Genomic DNA, 18,631 nt, shown 5'->3' with positions numbered 1-18,631 from the left:
GACCTGGCATCTGGAGCACACGGCGTCAGGTGCACACAGCGCCTGTGGGGTGGGTGGTGTCCACAGAGTGCAGTGTGCACCTGTGCTCACAGCCGTCAGGGGCAAAGGATGCTGGGGTGTGGTCCCGTGGAGGGGCAGGGCCGTTGCTCAGGAACAAGTGCGCATCTCCTGTACACTAGGAGGGGTCCAGACGGTAGCCCCTGCGTGGGGTGGCTTTCACAGGAGACCAGCCCTGTGCTAGTGGTTAGAAACCTGTGTGGCCTCGTGCCCTGCCTGCCTACCTGTCCAGTGTCCCTACATTAAGGCAACTTTTGATTTTTTGAATGGTTGCGACTTATGGGATTTTTCTGCAATGTGGATTCACAGATACTCTGCCTCAAATCTGCTTCCAGCCCGGCTGTTTCGGGAGGATGACGCCGGCTGTGCATGCAGGTCATGCTGCAGGAACAAGGGGATGAGGGTGAGGTGGGGGCATTGTCAAGGACTGGTTGACTGCAAAGCCAGCCTCTACCAACTCCACCCTCTCACACAGGGCAGCTGGGCCCTGGGACCCTGGGAGAAGCAGCAACCTGGGGAGAGGGGTGGTTGGCACAACAGTGCCCACACCCCATCCCTGTCAAGTTCCCAGGAGCCAGGGCAGCAGTGGTCCTGCCTAGGCTGAGAGCAGAGGTGAGCAGACCCCCGGGGAACAGGCATGCACACCTGCTGTGGCCGTGTTGACAGCTAGCTGAGACTCCAGGCATCCATGCCCCGCCGGCTGCTTGGTGACGGCAGCAGCGTATTTCATTGGATTTTGTGCTCTGAGCACAGTCTGGGCTGACAGGAGGACCAGACGGCCAGGGCTGCCGTTCCCCCTCAGTGCCTGGAGGGAGAGCAGTGTCAGACCCAGGATGGCTGGATCGGCATCTCTGTCACGGTCATGTTGTCAGAGGGTTGAAGAGTTGGGAACGGGAGGCTTCTTCTCATCATGGAACCCCAAACTGGAGAGGGTTATACAGGGGCTGAGGCAATTGGGCTGAGGCAAAAGGGGTCGCAACCCACAAGTTGAGAACCGCTGCCTTAGACTGTCCCTCTTGCGTCAGGCACTTGGGGATCAGGCATTTCGGAACCCAGTCACTTGTCCTGACCACCATGGCTGTTAATACAAAGTGATCTCTAGTCCCCCAGTTCCCAGAGGTGTCCTCCAATATCCCCTTGTTCCCATGAGGGGGAGCAGCCTGCCCAGACCATTTCCAATGGGGTTGATGTCAACCTGCACCTGGCCAGCCTCCCTGAGGGGGAAGTTGGAGCACCTCAGAGCAGGGGCACATGGCTATCCTTCTGAGAGTAGCAGGTGGGCCCTGCCGAGCGTGTGCATTCTGGCTGGCTTAGGAGAGAGGGAATCTCCCGGCTCAGGTGTCCAAGTGGCCTGGGCTTTTCCAAGGAGCACCACAGGCTGGGCTTTAAAGGACAGAGACCGCTTGTTTGACCCGGAGGGAGAGCCTGGTGGCTCCCAGCCAACCTTGAATTCCGTGGCTGGAAGATACCTCCTCACTTGGCATTCCCTGGGTTACATACGCCTGTTCTCTCTTTCACGGGATGCCGCTCAGAGGGATTCGGGTTAGCATCCGCCCTACTCTGGTTTGACTTCCTGGTGACAGACACAGAGACTGGCGCTTCAGCCTATCTTTTTGGAAACACGGTGCCGCCCATAGCCCTGGGCCTGCGCCATTTTGCATGGCATCCCAGGAATGCCCCGATGGGAGATGAGTGCTCCCACAGAAGTCCCCTCTAGGATACCAGGGAGCAGCCCCCTGGGAAGAGATCAAACCCAGCCAACCCACACGGGGGAACCGGGCCATGATTCCACTGGACACCCTGTCTGCGGAGCATGGAAGCCACAGGGGTGCGGGGCCCTGTCAGGAAGACCGCTGCCCTAGCTGGTCACCGCTTTTGCACTTAGGAACTTGGCTTCCCTTGGGCTGCCTCCGCATGGAGACGACACTGCAGTGAGCAGGGCCTGCAGCCATCCTTTCCCCTGCTTTCTCCCATTGGGTGGTGGCTTCCACGTGGTGTCCAGGCTGGAGGTGCCCAGTGGTCCAGTGCATGCTCCTTGCCCTGGTGCACCTCTGGGAGTGCTCCGGCAGCCGTGTCTACGCAGCCCCTTCCCACCCTCCCCGCTGCACCAACTGGGACCTTATCTTTACTGCAGGTCCCTGTGGGCTTTGAGCTCTTCAGGACCTGGCTCAGCTGTGTAGGTGCCTGCCTCTCTCCCGTGGTGCCAAGGGCCTTGGCTTCCCTGCCCCCCACTGCTCATCTCTCTCTCCTCACCCCTCACCCTCCTCTCTCTTCTTCCAGATGGTGCCAGCGTGGAGGAGGTGGGGCTCCTGCAGCTCCTCGGGGAGCCCCCACCCCCACAGATCACCCAGATTGAGGACCCCAGCTTCGGCCCTGCCTACGTCTTTGGCCCGGAGGCCAACAGCGGCCAGGTGGCCCGCTACCATGTGCCCAGCCCCTTCTTCCGGGACTTCTCCCTGTTCTTCCACCTGAAGCCGACCACGGAAGCTGCCGGCGTGCTGTTTGCCATCACGGACGCCAGCCAGACGGAGATCCGAGTGGGCGTGAAGCTCTCGCACGTGCAGAAGGGACACCAGCAGATCCAGCTCCTGTACACGGAGCCGGGGACAGGGCACAGCCGCACAGCAGCCAGCTTCCACCTGCCTGCCCTCACCGACAAGTGGGTCCGCTTTGCACTCAGCGTGGACGGCGGCGAGGCGGTTCTCTATGTGGAGTGTGAAGAGGTCCAGAGGCTGCCCTTCCAGCGGGCCCCCGGCGGCCTGCAGCTGGAGCCCGGTGCCGGCCTCTTTGTGGGTCAGGCTGGAGGGGCTGACCCCGACAAGTTCCAGGTATGTTGGACACAGCCTCCAGGCAAGGCTGGGATGTAGGACCCTGGCCCTGGGGGGCAGAAGGGGATGAGGGGCAGAGACCCTGGGGCTGAGTGAGATAGGGGGCATTCTGGGGCAAGAGTGGGCACATAGCACTAGAGTTGGTGACTGGTGTGGGCACAAGGCTGCGTGGGGACAGTGTCCGGGGACAGGGGTGGGGACCAACTATAACTCAAGTAGGGGTGCTTTGGGACTAGAGGAGGGACCCCCCCCTGGGGTACTGCTCTTAGGACAGTTCCAGGGAAAGGCGGTTTCTCGGACACCTCAGGATTGAGCCCCAAAGGGCCTCTTGTGATGGTCGGTGTACACAGGCCCACCCCCTACAGAGAAGTACAAAGAAGTGGGTCTAACCTTGACCCACTTTACTGGGGGAGCAGGAATGAATGCTCAGGGCCTCATGCAAAATCGTCAGTCACGCGGTCCTTGTTCGCAGGTGTTAAGATGTCAGTAGAGTGACAGCAGAGTGTTGGCTGCCACGGGCGGGGCAGCCACGTCGTTCGCGCCCCAGCATCGGTGGAACACCGCCCTGCCCGACAGATTTAATCGGAGCTCCTCTACGTGCCAAGAACATGCTCCCTAGTGTTGAAAAATAGACAGCCCGGGGCACCGTTCGTTACACTGCCTGTTACATAGGGTTCTTAACATGCTGGTTACAAACTTCTCGGGAACTTTGAAAGAAAATTTCTGATTGGTGCCAAGTATGTAAGATCAGTGAGTCTTGATGATGGGACTCTGGACGTTTGGGAACTATCGCGCTCATGCTGGACTCTGGCGCATAGTCACTGGTCTAGGAAACAGGATATTCGTAGTTTAGAAAGTGGAGTCCGCTTGTTAATCTCGAAGACGGCAGCGCTCATAAGTTGCTACTGTTCCTGGTTGTTTTCAGTGAGTTGTTAATGAATAGTGAAGCCGGCCTGCCTGGTCACCTAGAGAGCATTAACTGGGACAAATAAGCTGCCTTTAACGATGATTTTGCAGCACAACTAAACCCATATTTGTTGGAATGCAGTTTTACAAACGTCTAACAAAGTGGCCTTTCGTGTGGTGGGTAGGAGAATTCTTTGTTTTCATAATGCAGAACTTGTCTTTTTTTTAGTAGTTCCCCTTCTTGAATCAGGATTTGATTCGAATCTTGGGTCACCCCAGGGTTGTCAGACACCATCTAGCCTTGTCCGGTCTGACACTCACGGCTGCTTGTCACCCACTTATCCATGACTCTGACATGTCGGTTACCCGTCTCTCTTGAGCTACTTTTTCTAGGGTGACCATGGGGGGGGGTGTTATAATCATTGGAAAGAGATCACTGTTGTTCCTTACATGGCTGCTTTCAAGCTTTTACGACTCTAGTCAACAAAAAGTGTAGCCATCTGAAATAGATACATATTACCCAATATCCGTCTCCGCTTAGGCCAAGAGTTCAGAATCCTTGCTTAACCCATGTATCTGTTGCCTAACCAAAAAAGAACTCTCTTAAGAAGCAGTCAGGGTACTTTGGCAGCACTGACTACTTTTCTAGTGCACACTCTTATTTATTATTGGTATCATCTTGGTTCGGTTTGGATGCCTTTAATAGGCATGCATCCGATTTTCCTCCTAACGGCGAGGACTTTCATGTTTATTTGTAAAAGCCATTACTTGTGACATGTTCGTTAAGCAGCATCAGGTAAAGGATAATGGGGTTGGTAGAGTGGCTGAACTTGAATCACCGTCTACTAAGGTGACCTTTCGTGTCGTGAGGAAGCGCTTTTGTAATGTTTTTGTAATGCAACACCTGTATTGTAAAAGCAACAGACCACTGTCCACTCACTGAGTATGCAGCCAGTCCGCCTGCCCTGTGTCTCCTTGGGGCACTGCCTCTTTGCACACGGTGGGGACGGTTGGTGCCAGGAAGCCGGGTGAGCTCTCGGGCAGCCATGATCGCTATGAATGCCTCTTGGAGTCTCTGGAGGCCCAGTTCCTGCTCAGACAAGCCCGCACATGGACCTCCAGCCAGAGCTGCCTCACATAGCACACCTCCTCAGCTAGAGTGGCAGCCACCTAGACACAGGGTTCTCTGTTTGTGACAGGGCCACCCCTCTGTCCCCCAGAGAAGGTGAGTGAGTAATCCCAGACAAGTGGTGCTTGTTTGTGGTTTCCCAAGTTCTCGTCTCTCAGGGTTCTGGAAGGCGGCCTTTCACCTTTGGCCGGGCCTTTGGACACCCCACACACACATACAGACATACACCCAGAGTTGGGACCTGCCAGGACTTTGACATCTCTTTGTTTTTACTGTGATTCTCAAACCTGATGAGCTGGAAAGATATCCAAGAAAGTATTCTTGTCTGGTGAGAGGTGGGGTTTGCTGGCCTGTTTTGCTTCTCCCAGGCAATGTCTCTCGCGAACTCCATGCATCTTTAAGGTTTGGTTAGAGAAAGGGTCTTCCTGATCATGGAGGAGTGGACTTGTTGAGCCTGAAGCTCTGTGGCGTTGTTTGCTGAGAAGAGCAGGGTGCACACACTCATGCTGGGCGGAGGCTGAAGGGACCTTTTCCCTTATATCTCCATGGTGGGTGTGTTGTGTATCCATATTTGCCAGCTGGAGGCTAGGAAAGAGGACTGGGTGGTTTAATGGGCATTTCTTGGACTATTCATTGTAAAGACGAACTGAGGCACAGGACGAGTGAGAGGTAAACTGAGGCACAGGGAGATAGATAAAGATAACTGAAAGGACACAGGGAGAGCAGAAACATCTTTACCAAGTAGCCCAGGGGAATCGCGGGCTTTGCCCGGGGTCTGGGGTTTTTAAGGAAAGTGGGAGAGGAGGTCCGTGCTGCAGCTGCAAGGTGTGTGGCCCAGGATGTCATTTATCAGCGCTGGCAGGCAGGGAGTCAGGCAGTATGGGCATCACTTTCTGGTCTCCTCATTTCAGGGGGGCAGCTGCTGACCTCTGGGGACCTCTGGGCAGCACCTGACCTCAGGGGCCCCAACCTGTTTCAGTTTAGTCCATATACTCATGATAGCAAACACATTTTTTTCATGTACTTTTTAGCTGTTTTTACTTAATTTGTGAAAGGCTTGTTGATGTAGTGTGCATTTTTGTTCAAAAAAATTTTTTTAATGATGTGTTGGACAGGGTTCTCTAGAGAGACAAACCAGATTGCTAGTAATTATATATAAATATATTTATAAAGATAGATATATAATATAAGAAATGAACATTAAATTATATACAGATAGATAATATAAGAAATTAACAGTTAAATTATAAAGTAGTGAGACACTAGCAGTCCTTTAAGGCTTGAGAGCCGCCAGTTGCCAGTCCCCTTCTGTAGAGAGAGCTGGGCTATATATACCCAGGCAGCAAACAGCAAGGCAGGTCCCCAACTGTCATCAACTGTCGGTCCCCAGCTCCAGAGATGAACATTCCAATCGTGTGGGCTTAAAGGGACCTCACCTTACAGCGACACAGTCCACAGGCTAGGCATCCCACAGGTAGTGTACCCCTTTAAACTGAGGCACAGAACAAGCAAGGCGAGGCTCACCGAGCCATTTATCCCTCTGCCCTTCAGTTAATCCTACTTGTGTTTATCAGCCAGGCTAGCACAATAAACTATCACAAATGAGTTCAGCCATGCCTTGTTGATTTGTGGTCATTGTTGTTAGGTGCCAGGTTGCTGATCCTGTCTCCATGTGACCCTCCGTATCATCGGCCATTGTTGCAGTCACTGAACCAGCCCATCTCCCTGAGACTCTTCCTCCCTTATGCTGACCATAGGCTTCAGCAAGCCTGTTCACCAGGCAGGGACCAGACCCACCCCTGAGAACACATTCAGAATAACGCGCATGGTGCCTTCTTCCAAGAAAGGTTTGTTCATGCTTCCGCCATGCTGTGGTATACCCAGTCTTCTTCTCCAACACCATATTGGTTTATAAGCACTCTTATAGATGAAGGAAACAAATCCTTTGTTTTCTATGCTGCAAGTAATATTTCGTAGTTTGTCACTTGCCTTTTTACTTTTTTTTTTTTTTAACCATCATCGGGCTATTCTAAACATTTATGAGGTTACATCTGACCTTGAGAAGATAATTTCGATTTTAAACATGAGCAGCAACACCATCTGTAAAAGTTAGGAAGAGGGTCACAGGAGTAATTGAAGTTTCTCTGGTTACTGACTCGGGATGGAGCGGTCTTGCTGTCCTGAGGCATGGGCGTGGCTTGTGCTCCACTTGGGTTTGCTTGTCCAGCAGAGGTCTGACTCCTTGTGCCCCCGCAGATGAGAAGATTGAGGAATTTTCTCTGTGGGAGTTAAGCCAGATTCCAGCTGAAAGAGAGGGAAATCACACCTTTTGGTAGTAAAGAAGACAAAATCAGTTTAGCACCAGGTTTTTCAGACTTTCTGAATTGAGATTGTTGGGAAAGACTGTTTCAGGTCATGTGATGTCTAAGATTTGGCAGAAATGAATGCAATGCTTTGGGAGCTGAGAGGAAGCTGTGTGTCCCCGCAGTTTTCTCCAGATGAGGTGACCACCATACAGCTGCTCAGGGAGGGGCTTAGCCTCACGCAGGCCAGTGGTCCCTCAGCCCAGTGCAGCTGCCAGACAGCCCCTTCCGGAATGTTTGCTGTTTTTCTCCTATTGAAAAATACCCATGTTGATGAGAACGGGAGGGAAAATCTTAATTGTTCCTGGGGTGTTCAACTTTTTTCTCCCTAATGAGTCAGGTTTAGTCATCAGTATCTCCTGGGAATCATTCAGTCCATCTCGTTGTTGCAATATTTTGCCTAAAACATTATTTTCAACTCTGCTCAGTAGTTATATGCCTCTGTCTCTCCGTTTGTCATATTGTAATGGCTTGCATGTTGCTTCGATGCCTGGCAGATATAATGCTGGCATTTCAAATGGATTGGTTTCAGCAGACCTTCCAAACTAAGAGAGACCATTAAGAATGATGCGTGCCAGTGGGACACGTCGGGTAGAGCGCCGGAAGATGAGCCACGCAGGTTGGGAGGCAATTGGAATACAACTGAGGAAGCACTGTGTCCCCAAAGTCGTCCACCTTAATCCTGGATGGAGTGAAACTTTGGGGAGGAGAAACGGCTATAAATGTTCTTTAAAAATGTGAACATGGAATGTACTAAGCATGATTTTAGAGAAATTGGAAGTTGTCAATGCAATGGAATGCCTATTGTTCAACAGTCTAGGCATTGGTGAGCTGAAATGGACTGGTATTGGCCTTTTTGAATCAGACAGGTCGTGGTCATGCCAATAATGACAAACTGGTAAGGAAAGTGCCGCTCGCATTGTCCAAAACATGATTTCAAGCTCTGTCCTGAAGTGCAGCCTGTATGTGGTAGGATGGCACCCACTCATCTACGAAGACCAATTAATATAACTGTTATTCAAATTTGTAAACCAGCCACTAGAGGGACAGATAAACAAATAGAAGATTTTTGCCAATTTCTGGAGTCTGAAATGGATCAACCACGTAGTCAAATGCATTTATAATCAGTTGTGAAGGACTGGTAACTGGTAAATAGGGCCTTGCTGATAGAAATGACTGCAGAGAGCATGTGATAGAATTTTATTCATCTAACCAACAACTTATTCATGGCAAATCCCCTTGTTAACATCGTTGTTATTGGGTGCCATCCAGGCAGCTCTGACTCAGCAGCCCTGTGTGCACACCAGGGTGAACCACCCCCAGTCCCGCGCCACCGCCACAATTGTTCTCCTGTTTGAGCCCATTGCTGCAGCCACTGTGCCAGTCCACCTTGTCGAAGATTAACATTTATTCAGCATAAATGGCAACTATTCACATGCATCTCACCCTCTGGAATCTGGAGGGAGCAAAATGGTAATATCTGTAGAAAGAAACCACGGAGAAACGCACTATCAGAACAAGACTGGGGCCAACAGTGAAACCGACCCACAGCTGCTCATTTGCAAGTTCAAGTTGAAGCTGAAGAAAGCGAAGACAAAAACAAACACACAAAAAGAAAACTAAGACAAGTTCTTCAGAGCCAAAGTATGATCTTGAGTACCTCCCACCCGAATTTAGAGACCATTGGAAGAACATATGAGACACTTTGAACACGAATGACAAGGGACCAGGTGAGTTGTGAGCTGATGTCAAGAGCATCATGCATGAAGATCACAAAGATCATTAACAAGATCGACAGACACACCCGTAATGGATGTCAGAAAAGGCTCTGAAACTAGTTCTTGAAGACAGAGTAGCTAAAATAAATGGGAAATGGAGACGTAGAAGTGCCGAGCAGGATAATTCAAAGGGTGAGATGCAAAGACAAAGCAAAATAAATGGAATATTATATGGGAAAGGCCCGGAGTGAGAAAGCCAAACAGGAAGAACGTTCTAGGCATTTGTCAAGTTGGAAGAACTGGGCAGAAAATTGGAACCTTACATTGCCAAACTGAAGGGATTTGATGGGCCAAATATTGAGCAACACAGGAAGAAGTAAAAGAAGATGGCAAAATTATACACAGTCACTGTGCCAACAGACTGGTCGGGGTTTACCCATTTCAGGAAGTATCGGAAGAAGTCCAAGTAGCACTGCAGGTATTGGTGAAAACCAGAAATTGACAGGATACCGACTGAGGTGGTTCAATGAACAGATGCTGTGCTGGAAGCACGCACTAGTCAATGTCGAGAAATATGGACGACCGCTATCTTACCAGACGACTGAAACAGATTCATATAGTTGCCAATTTCAAAGAAAGATGTTCCAACAGAATGTGGAAATTACTGAACAATATTATTAATATTTTAAATGGCTGCAGCAGTGCAGCCGCCTGGCACACAAGCCAGATTCAGAAGAAAGCATTCAACAAAGGCTGGCATCATTGATGTCAATAGTCTCTCTTCGTTAATTTGATTTCTTTTTGATGGCCCATCCATTTCTTCATTAATTCACTTAGTTTGATCTTATTGTTATGATGTGTGCCTTTCTTTTTTGCTGTAGGATTCTTTTATGACTCTCTTTAAAGTTCAGTTATTTGTTTAGTCAAAGAAGCAACCCATAAATATTCCCTGATCCCTCATCTACAACAAGCACATGCTAAGAACTTGATTATGTTTGGATACAGGACAAAGTTGTTCATGCTTTTGTGGACTCATTAGTCTAGATTATGAGCACTTTTAGTCGAATGCTTGTCATCTACATCGTTTCATGATGAAACTGTTAAAGGCTATGAATTTCCCTCAGCATGTAACTTTGACTGCACTACATAAAAATAAAGTGATCAATGTGTTGGAGCCTTAGAAACTGAGATGTTAGAAGATTTATCCTTCATGCTAAGAATATCCTTCATGCAATGGAATCAACCGTATGCCATGAATTGAAGAAAACTCCTGGCCTCTCTTGACCCCAGTAACTTCCACCTTCCCTGAAATCTCAGCCCAGCCATAACCAGCCAGGCAGTTCATGTACTGAGGGAGAGTTCATGACATCTACAATAACTTCTGGATCCTTCTGTAGTCTCTCTCCATTGCTCATATCCAGGATCCCCTTTTATCAATAACTTGAACCCATCCATAATCACTGACACACTTATTAGATTTCTTATCCTAATAAAATGAAGAAATAGAAGAACATTTGTTTATAGTAAAAATAACTTGTATATAGGTGCTTGGGTGTGACAAGACTAGAAGAAGCAGTAAAGAAGTTAGATGCGAAGAGTCATGGTTGAGTCTGGTCTTGGAAGTCGGGGTCAGGCATTAAATGCAAGCAGTATAAGGAAATGCAATGACAAGTGTCGCTGAGGGGCTAGGCTTGTTTGTTTGAAACACAGCAGGCTCAATTGTTTAGACAGGGGACTGGGAGGGGAAATATATGCCATCACCTCCTGAGAGGCAGCTGGGTCTTAGGAGGCGCTGCATCCAATCACCCCAGTTTCTCCTCTGTCTAAGGGACAGCCAACCTCCAGTGTTCCGCCCCCCCAGGACCATGCGACCCCACTCCCAGACTAAGGGAGGAAGAGTGGAATGCTTACAGACAGCTGATCCTGGAGCTTCCTGGGAGATAGAGCAAGACAGAACAATGAGGAGCGATAGGATCTGTATCATTTGCACACCATTTAAAATGTAGATGATATATAGGAGAGGAATCCAAGGGTGAAACAAGTAGTTAAGTGCTCAGCCTCTGTCTGAGTTATCTAGTGTTGCTAGAACGGAAATATCACATGGGGATCGCTTTAGCTACACAGGTGTATTGTCTCACCGTTTAGGTGGCCAGGAGTCCAGCTCTAGGGCAAGGCTTGCTGTGTCAGCACCAGGGGAAGGCCCTTGTCTCCTGTCCATGCCGGTGGGCTTGGCGTTCCTTGAAGATCTACATCAACCTTCCCCTGGGTCTAGGAGTTCTCAGTGGAGGGTGTCTGGGCTCAAAGGATGTGCTCCACTCTTAAGTCTTCTCTCGGGGTACGAGGTCCTTCTGATCTCTGCTGGCTTGTTTAACACTGGCTTTACAAACATTACTGAGATAACTATCTCTACAGACACGCATCAAATTGGCATGTGAACAGAACCACAACTTTTCTTTAAAAAATTATTTTAAAACAGCATAATTATACACTATTAACTTATAAATGAAACTATGAGACACAATATACTTATATAAAATTTCTAGTATTTGACATTATACACTAGTTGAGATCTTGGGTTTGACCTATCGTAAGGGTCGCTTAGGTCGGTCAGTGTGACAGTCTCCGCTGCATTGCCTGCCTTTACAGGGAAGGGTTACTTTCTAAGACCTGTCTGACTCTGTTTATACTTATTACTAAAGTCATGCTTTTGTGAATGAAACCGACCCATTGGGGTTACTATCCAACTCACATTTGCGTCAGAGAGAAAGTATACCACACAGAGAACATTGGGATTGCAGGTTTCTAAGAAAATGAGTTTGGATAGATATTTGTCTCATTAAGTGGATGAAAGTCGGCATAAATGGTAGGAGGTAAATGTAAATCGTTTCTGTAATTTTCATTGAGGAAATGGAAATGCATCAAAATGATGCATCTCATAAGCCTAGTGTTATTCTCTCACCTTTGAAAAGAGATTGGCTCAATGCAAAGCCTAATCCTGTAGAGTGCATCCGGCCTCATTAACATAATTGCCTCCAATCCTACCTCATGATCATCATAGAGTTTAGGATTTACCATGTGTAGGATAATTACCACAAAATGAAGGGTAATTAAGGACTACTGAGAATTGAGGTCTACCCAAGTTGGGGGTAGGGGAGACACATCTCAACTCATAATAGCCATTGGCCACAGGGTTGGAGTTCGGACTTTACGTAGTCATACCTTAAGAAATAGGTCTGGTCATCTATTTTAAAAATCAAATAAAAATATTAAAACCAAAAACTCACTGCCACCGAGTCAGTGCCAATGTGTAGCAGTCCTATGGGATAGGGTAGGACCGCCCCTGTGGGTTCCCAAGACTGACTCTTAACAGGAGTAGCTGGTGGTTTCAAACTGCTAACCTTGAAGTTAGCTGCCCAGAACATAGCCACTACACTGTACGGCCTTGGGAACCCTAAAAATAAACATTTTAATTAAAAAAAAAAAAAACCTTTGTAGCAAACTTCCCTCTACATACATAAGGTCAGTATGAGCCAGAATTAAATGTGAAAGAAATGAGGTGAGACGTTTTAAGTGGTGAAACCCATTGTGATCCCTCAGTTTCCAGCCTCTCTCTGGTTCATAGCACTGGGCTCTAAGTCTGCTGAACATTTGCAGTGATCCTGTGCCCTTAGCTCCACTGGCATCTTCTCCAACTAAACAAGTCACGGGGAAGCTGCCGGCAGGAGGCAGCAGGTCTGCCCGGCTCACTGCTTCCTGCCACGGCCTCTCCAGCCAAGCCTCCTGCCCCATCCCCACCTCGTCCAGGGGCAGGTGTTCTGTAGCTTCCAGAAGCATTTGGGACCCACTGCATAAACCTGTAAAGTGTCTAATCTGCCTGGAGGTGCCTGAGCCATGCAGGATGGCTTTAGTCTGTGTGGGGACTTGCCCTCAAATGTTCTGCAAGACAGCCCGTGCCCACACCCCCAGGTACCCACCACCTGCAGGAGCACCCACACCTCCCAACCGTGTCCCCTGAGAGTCCAGTATGGCCTGCTTGGGGGAGCAAGGTTTTCTAGAATGTAGACTGTAGTGCTCAGTGACTGTCACTCAAGCAAGGTCTGAGTCCCCTAGAAGCTGGGACCTTGTAAACAAGCTGACTCCCCCTGTCCCCTTGTTGACCCATGCTCCCTCACTTATCTCTCACCTGCATCTTCAGAGGGCCCAGAATTTCCATCTTGAGAGTTTTTCTGGAGTTGCCTCTGGCTCCTAGGTCCTGTTCTCACCGTGGGGCCAACCAGGTGGGCAGGCCTGTTCTCTGGGAGGAATCCCCACTTCAGTGGGTCACTGCCTGTGTTTTCCCTAGGTGAGGGCACCTCCTAGTGCTTTCTCGGGGAAGGGCACGTGTGTCTGCATCACCACCCTCTCACACACACACAGTCACACACCTGTCCACACACCTTCCCACCACTCACCACTGTCCAGCCTACTGAGCGTTGCAGAGGACAGGTGCTCCAGTTTGCCCATCACACATGCTCACCAGGGGAGATAGACTCACGTTGCCCGCGCCCCCCAGCAGGCTGCGCCCCACATCCCCCCTCCTCAGTAAAGCATGAGTGCCATGGACAACCCAAGAACAGGGTTCTCTGGGTACTGCAACCTCATCCCCATAATCCAATGTGCAGTCTCCCTGCGCCCACTGCCTGCCCAGAGCTGGTGGTGATGTCTCTTCTCTCCCTCGGTGTCTAGGGTTTGATCGCAGAGCTGAGAATACGAGGGGACCCCCAGGTGAACCCCACGCACTGCCTGGATGACGACGGCGATGACTCGGATGGGGTGAGTGGCGGTGGCAGCAGCTTGGTGGGGCATCCTTTTTGTCCTCAGGAACCCCACAATGAAGTTGTGTTAGGCAGAGTTCTCTAGATAAACAAAACCAGGGCACTTATGATATATATATATATATATATATATATATATATATATATATATATATATATATATAGAGAGAGAGAGAGAGAGAGAGAGAGAGAGAGAGAGAGAGAGAGAATATAACAGCTAATTAGTCCACACAGCCGTACAGAGGGCTCAGTTCAACTCATTTCTGTGGAACGGTTAATATAAGTCCTTCAACTCAGGTAGGCTGCTGGGTCCAAGGTCAAGGAAGAAGACAGCAGAGTCCTCCCTTGGGCAAGGCACACAAAGTGTGACCACAGGCAGCAAGCAGCAGGGCGGGTCAGCAACAGTCAGCAGCTCTAGAAGCAGGCATGGATGAGATCTGGAACTCAAGCTCAAGCAATGTACCCACCAGCCGCGTGGCAAAGCGGGTCTCAAAGGAACCTCAAGCTCTAGCTACACCATCCGTGGGTTGGCTTGGACACAGGTAGTGTAGCTCACAGGTTGAGGCAGAGAACCAGGTAAAGCAGCAGCACACTCCAATCACCAGACAGCAAGAGAAAGGGGTGCGAGCCTTGTGGAACCATTTATCTCTTTGCCCTCCAATCAAACTACAACCTGATTGATCCCACATGGTCCCTTAGGCCAGTTGGCACAATAAACCTAACTATCATAGACATAAAGGATAGATACTGCTTGGGGGACCAGAAGCCTGGGCCCATGTTTTTTGTTCATTCCTGTAACATCAGAAACATCTTTCACGTGTTGTGAGTTTTGCGTTGAAAACCACATGCAGAGAACCCGTCGCAGACCACCCGAGAATCACCTGTTGGGTCTTGCGATGCATTGTCGTCACTGTCACAAGAGACAATTGCACAGCCCTGGGTATGGGTGGTGAGGGGCAGACGGCGAGGCCCAGCGGGGCGGCCTTGGGCAGAGGGCAGTCTTCGCACTTTTCTCGTGCCCGTTTTCTGGGGGGTGATATGCAAGTCTTCCTTCTTGACCAGGTTTCCGCATCACCAGGCCCCAGCTTTCACGACTTACTATATAGAGATAGGGAGAGATGAATTACCGGGCCCTCCAGAATAAACCCTGCGAGGCCCTGGGCCTGAAGCATGGGAGCTGACCCCAGATCAGAAAGATGGCCTCTTCCCAAATGGACGTGCACTTTGCTGGCTGTGTGCACTGCCGACAACGCTCGGGCGGGGCCAGGGGTGTGTGTGGTGGGCCGCTGGGTATTATTACACTCAGATTTCTATATTTGTGGCTTTTGCACCTAGAGAAACCCAGGCATATAGTTGATGTTAGCGTTTGCCCCCTGGGAGGCAGCACTGCCAGGTGAGGCCTATGAATCCAAGTGGCCACTGTGCACCCCGCCCAGGGCTGCCCTGCCGTCTCCCAGAGTCACTGTGAGCGTTCTGGTGGAGGTCAGAGGGCTCGACTGCCTTCTCTCGTCCAGGTTTTATTCACCTCAAATGTTGGGGTAGGAAGGCAGTCCCAGCGCCCCTGCCCTCCCGTCCCCTATGGACTCTCGCTGGGCCTTCTCAGCACTGGCCAGACACCCCTTCCAACCCGAGGGCGGTCATCCACCGCTGGCGGTGATCGCAAGTACACAGCCCTGCGGCCCAACCCCCGGGCACGGCCCATCCTGCCCTGGCTTCCGCTGTGCTCCGGGCTAAGTAAGACAGCAGTGACCCTCTCTCTGCCCGGGCAGGGCTTCTCTCTCTTCAGCTGTCCCCGGTTGATGCCCCAGGAACAGGATGGCCTGCCACCAGGCGGGCAGCATCCTTTATGGGTTCGGCCCCGCTAGATTGATTTCCAAAGTGTCACTAGCTCATTGGATTGGACATGCCCGATCAGCCTGATTGAACATGCAGATTGAGGGGTCTGAGCAGGGAAGGGCAGTGTCCCTGTCCAGGGGTCGTGTGTGGCCACCCTAGCTCCTCCCACCAGCATAGGGCTGTGAGAGGAGGTGGCCCGCGTGGCTGGTCCGGCTGTGGCCTGAGCCCTCCTGAGTGGGCACCGCCATCATCGTTGTTCCTTACTCATCATCCAGGCCTCGGGGGACTTTGGAAGCGGGCTGGAGGACAGCCGGGTGCGTCTCACAGAAAACGTGGTGAGTAATTCTGTCATGCCAGCATCCCCTCCTGGGACCCTGGCCCAGTGGCCTTTTTTGTGGTGTGTGTGTGTGTGTGTGTGTGTGTGTGTGTGTGTGTGTGTGTGTGTGACCCACTCAGGTGGCCTGTGCCTTCATACAGAGCAGGGCTGGCCTCCTCCAGCCCGGGGCTGTGTTCTCTCTGGAGTCCTCTGAGAGGCACTGGAGGTTTCCGAGTCCAAACATTCCTGGTTCTGGAAGTGATCGTGGCATGCCCTCCTCCCCGTGAGCTGCCCGGGGCTTGGGGAGCTAACCACAGAGCTGCACGGCGCTGAGCAAGCGGAAAGGCTGTGCAGCCGGAGTCCGGGAAAACCTCCCTCCTGGGAGGCCAGCAGAGGGCAGCTTCCAGCTCCCACCACCTGGAACAACACAGGCAGCGCAGGCAGGAGGGCCGGCCGGAGTCCCCCGGGGCCACTGTAATAACAGACCACCTGCTGGGTGGCTGCAAACAACACGCATGCATTTCTCATCGTTCTGGAAGCCGGAAGTCAGAAAGGAGGCCATCAGCAGGGCCACGGGCCCTCCACAGACTCCGGGAGTGGGTGGATCCCACCCTGTTCCGATGGTTCCCAGAGAGTGTTGCCTGGTGACCACAGCCCTCCAGCCCCTGCCTATGGCTTCACGTGACCTTATCTCTGCCCCTGTGTCCACAGATCTCTCTCCCTGTGAGGAACGCCTGGGTCTTGGATTAGGGTCCCCCTGGTCCTGTAGGTAGTGACCTGGTCCTGTAAACACCACAGCCTTGGAGACCCTAGGAAGAGAGTTCTAGTCCGTCCACAGAGGGCCACCATGAGCCCACTCTGCCTGACGGCCATGGGTTGGCTGGTTGGTCGTCTTACTCCCTATGACCCCATGGTAACCCGGCTACATCTGCACATGGTAACCCGGCTACATCTGCACATGGTAACCCGGCTACATCTGCACATGGTAACCCGGCTACATCTGCACATGGTAACCCGGCTACATCTGCACATGGTAACCCGGCTACATCTGCAACGACCTTCTTTCCAGATGAGGAGATAGTATGTCCACACTCGGAAGTCCCAGGTGGACATGGATTTGGGAGGACACCATTGAACCCAGGACAGAAGGGAAGGGAGAGGAAAGGCAAGGGAGGTGAAGAAGAAAGGGGCGTTTAGGGGATCAAGTCTCAAGTAGTGATGAGCAGGACGGACAGAGGGTCTGTATGACCGTCCCAAGGACTAGACCTCAGCCCTTCATCCCCTCGTCCCCTCCGAGCAGACTCAGAGTTGTGTGGAACCCCCAGTAAAATGGGCAGGAACCATCAGGGCCATCTGCTCACTAAGTCACAGGTACAGCTACCCCACCTGCACGGGAGTCTGCCCCACCCCCCAACACACACACACTCAAGACCCAGTTCCATTTGTAAGGATGACCTCGCTGGGGGCAGAGCCACTGAGGAGGCTAGATGACTGGGCAGCAGGCTATCTCTGGGACCAACAGAGGGCTGACGCTGGACTTCACCAAGGGGTGGACGCCTGCCCAGGGGTCCCGCCCTCTGTGTGGGCCGAGCAGGAGACAAGCGAGCGATAAATCTAGGCGTGAACCAGTATGAGATCCGGGGGGACTCTGGAGGAGAAACCAGCATGCCTGGTGCCTAGTTGTTGAAGTTGTTTGCAAAGCGGGTCCTTCCTTACAGACCCCACACAATATACCTTTGACTTTCGCCGTTCAAGTTAACTTCGGAAGAGGCAGATTACAAATGGCAAGTGGGATCCAAACATGGCTGCTGTATCATGATGTGAAGAACCAAGATCTGGGGAGCCCCGGTGGCATAGTGCTTACACGTTGGGCTGCTAACCACATGGTCAGCAGTTCAAAACCACCAGCCGCTCTGGGGAAGAAAGACAAGGCTTACTACTCCCGTAAAGAGTTTCAGCCCCAGACACCCACAGGGACAGTTCTACCCTGCCCTATAGGGCCACTATGAGTCAGAACTGACTTGATGGCAGTGATTTTGATGAGGTTCTTTGTAGTGACCTGGAGGGAGCTCTGCTAGTGCACTGGGCTGCCAACTGAAGGCCAGCCATCTATACCCGCCACCTGCTCCTGGTAGAAAGACGAGTTGGTCTGCTTTGGGGGACATTGGCAGCACTGGAAACCCTGTGGGGTGGTCCTACTGTGGCCTGTAGGGTCTGAGTCAGAGTCAACTTGATGGCAGTGGTGATGACCTGGTGGTAGGGAGGGGTGGGGTGCCTGGACCCTGGTTGGCCTTGGGGCTTGTCAGCCTCACCCCTGGAGCCGTGGGGCTTTCTAGGCTGGCATAAAGAAAAGCACAGGCAACCTGCTTTGGCAGAGAGCGGCTGAGATCCAGCCCCGTGCTAGCAACCTGTAAAGTGGGGGGTGGGGTGGTGGCATCCAGTTGGCTCTGACCCATAGCGACCCTGTGCACAACCACACACCACACTGCCCGGTCTTGTCGCCATCCTCACCCTTGTTCCTAAGCCCAGGCCCATTGTTGCAGCCAGTGTCCACCCATCTCATTTATTTTACCACCCACCTGAAGGACGCTGTCGGGTCCCACCCCAGAACATCAGTGTTGCAGGTTCACGGGCTCTCTCTTCTCCTCTCCTCCCTCCCTCCTT

General features: G+C 51.3%; 1 protein-coding gene across 3 annotated transcripts in view; it reads left to right on the top strand.

The window, feature by feature from the left end:
• Positions 1-18,631, top strand: part of COL18A1 (collagen type XVIII alpha 1 chain) — a 105,642-nt gene that overhangs the window by 61,137 nt on the left and 25,874 nt on the right. For all 3 annotated transcript variants that reach the window (XM_075542196.1, XM_075542195.1, XM_075542194.1), the window contains exons 3-5: positions 2,338-2,885; positions 13,727-13,813; positions 15,927-15,986. In XM_075542196.1, coding sequence (XP_075398311.1) covers positions 2,338-2,885; positions 13,727-13,813; positions 15,927-15,986 — 695 coding nt within the window. The remainder of the gene's footprint in view (positions 1-2,337; positions 2,886-13,726; positions 13,814-15,926; positions 15,987-18,631) is intronic.

The sequence above is a fragment of the Tenrec ecaudatus genome, chromosome 2, assembly GCF_050624435.1.
Source record: "Tenrec ecaudatus isolate mTenEca1 chromosome 2, mTenEca1.hap1, whole genome shotgun sequence".
NCBI classification, from domain to species: Eukaryota; Metazoa; Chordata; class Mammalia; order Afrosoricida; family Tenrecidae; genus Tenrec; species Tenrec ecaudatus.
The sequence above is the reverse complement of the archived record's forward strand: the minus strand, read 5'-3'. Positions and strand labels throughout refer to the sequence as shown.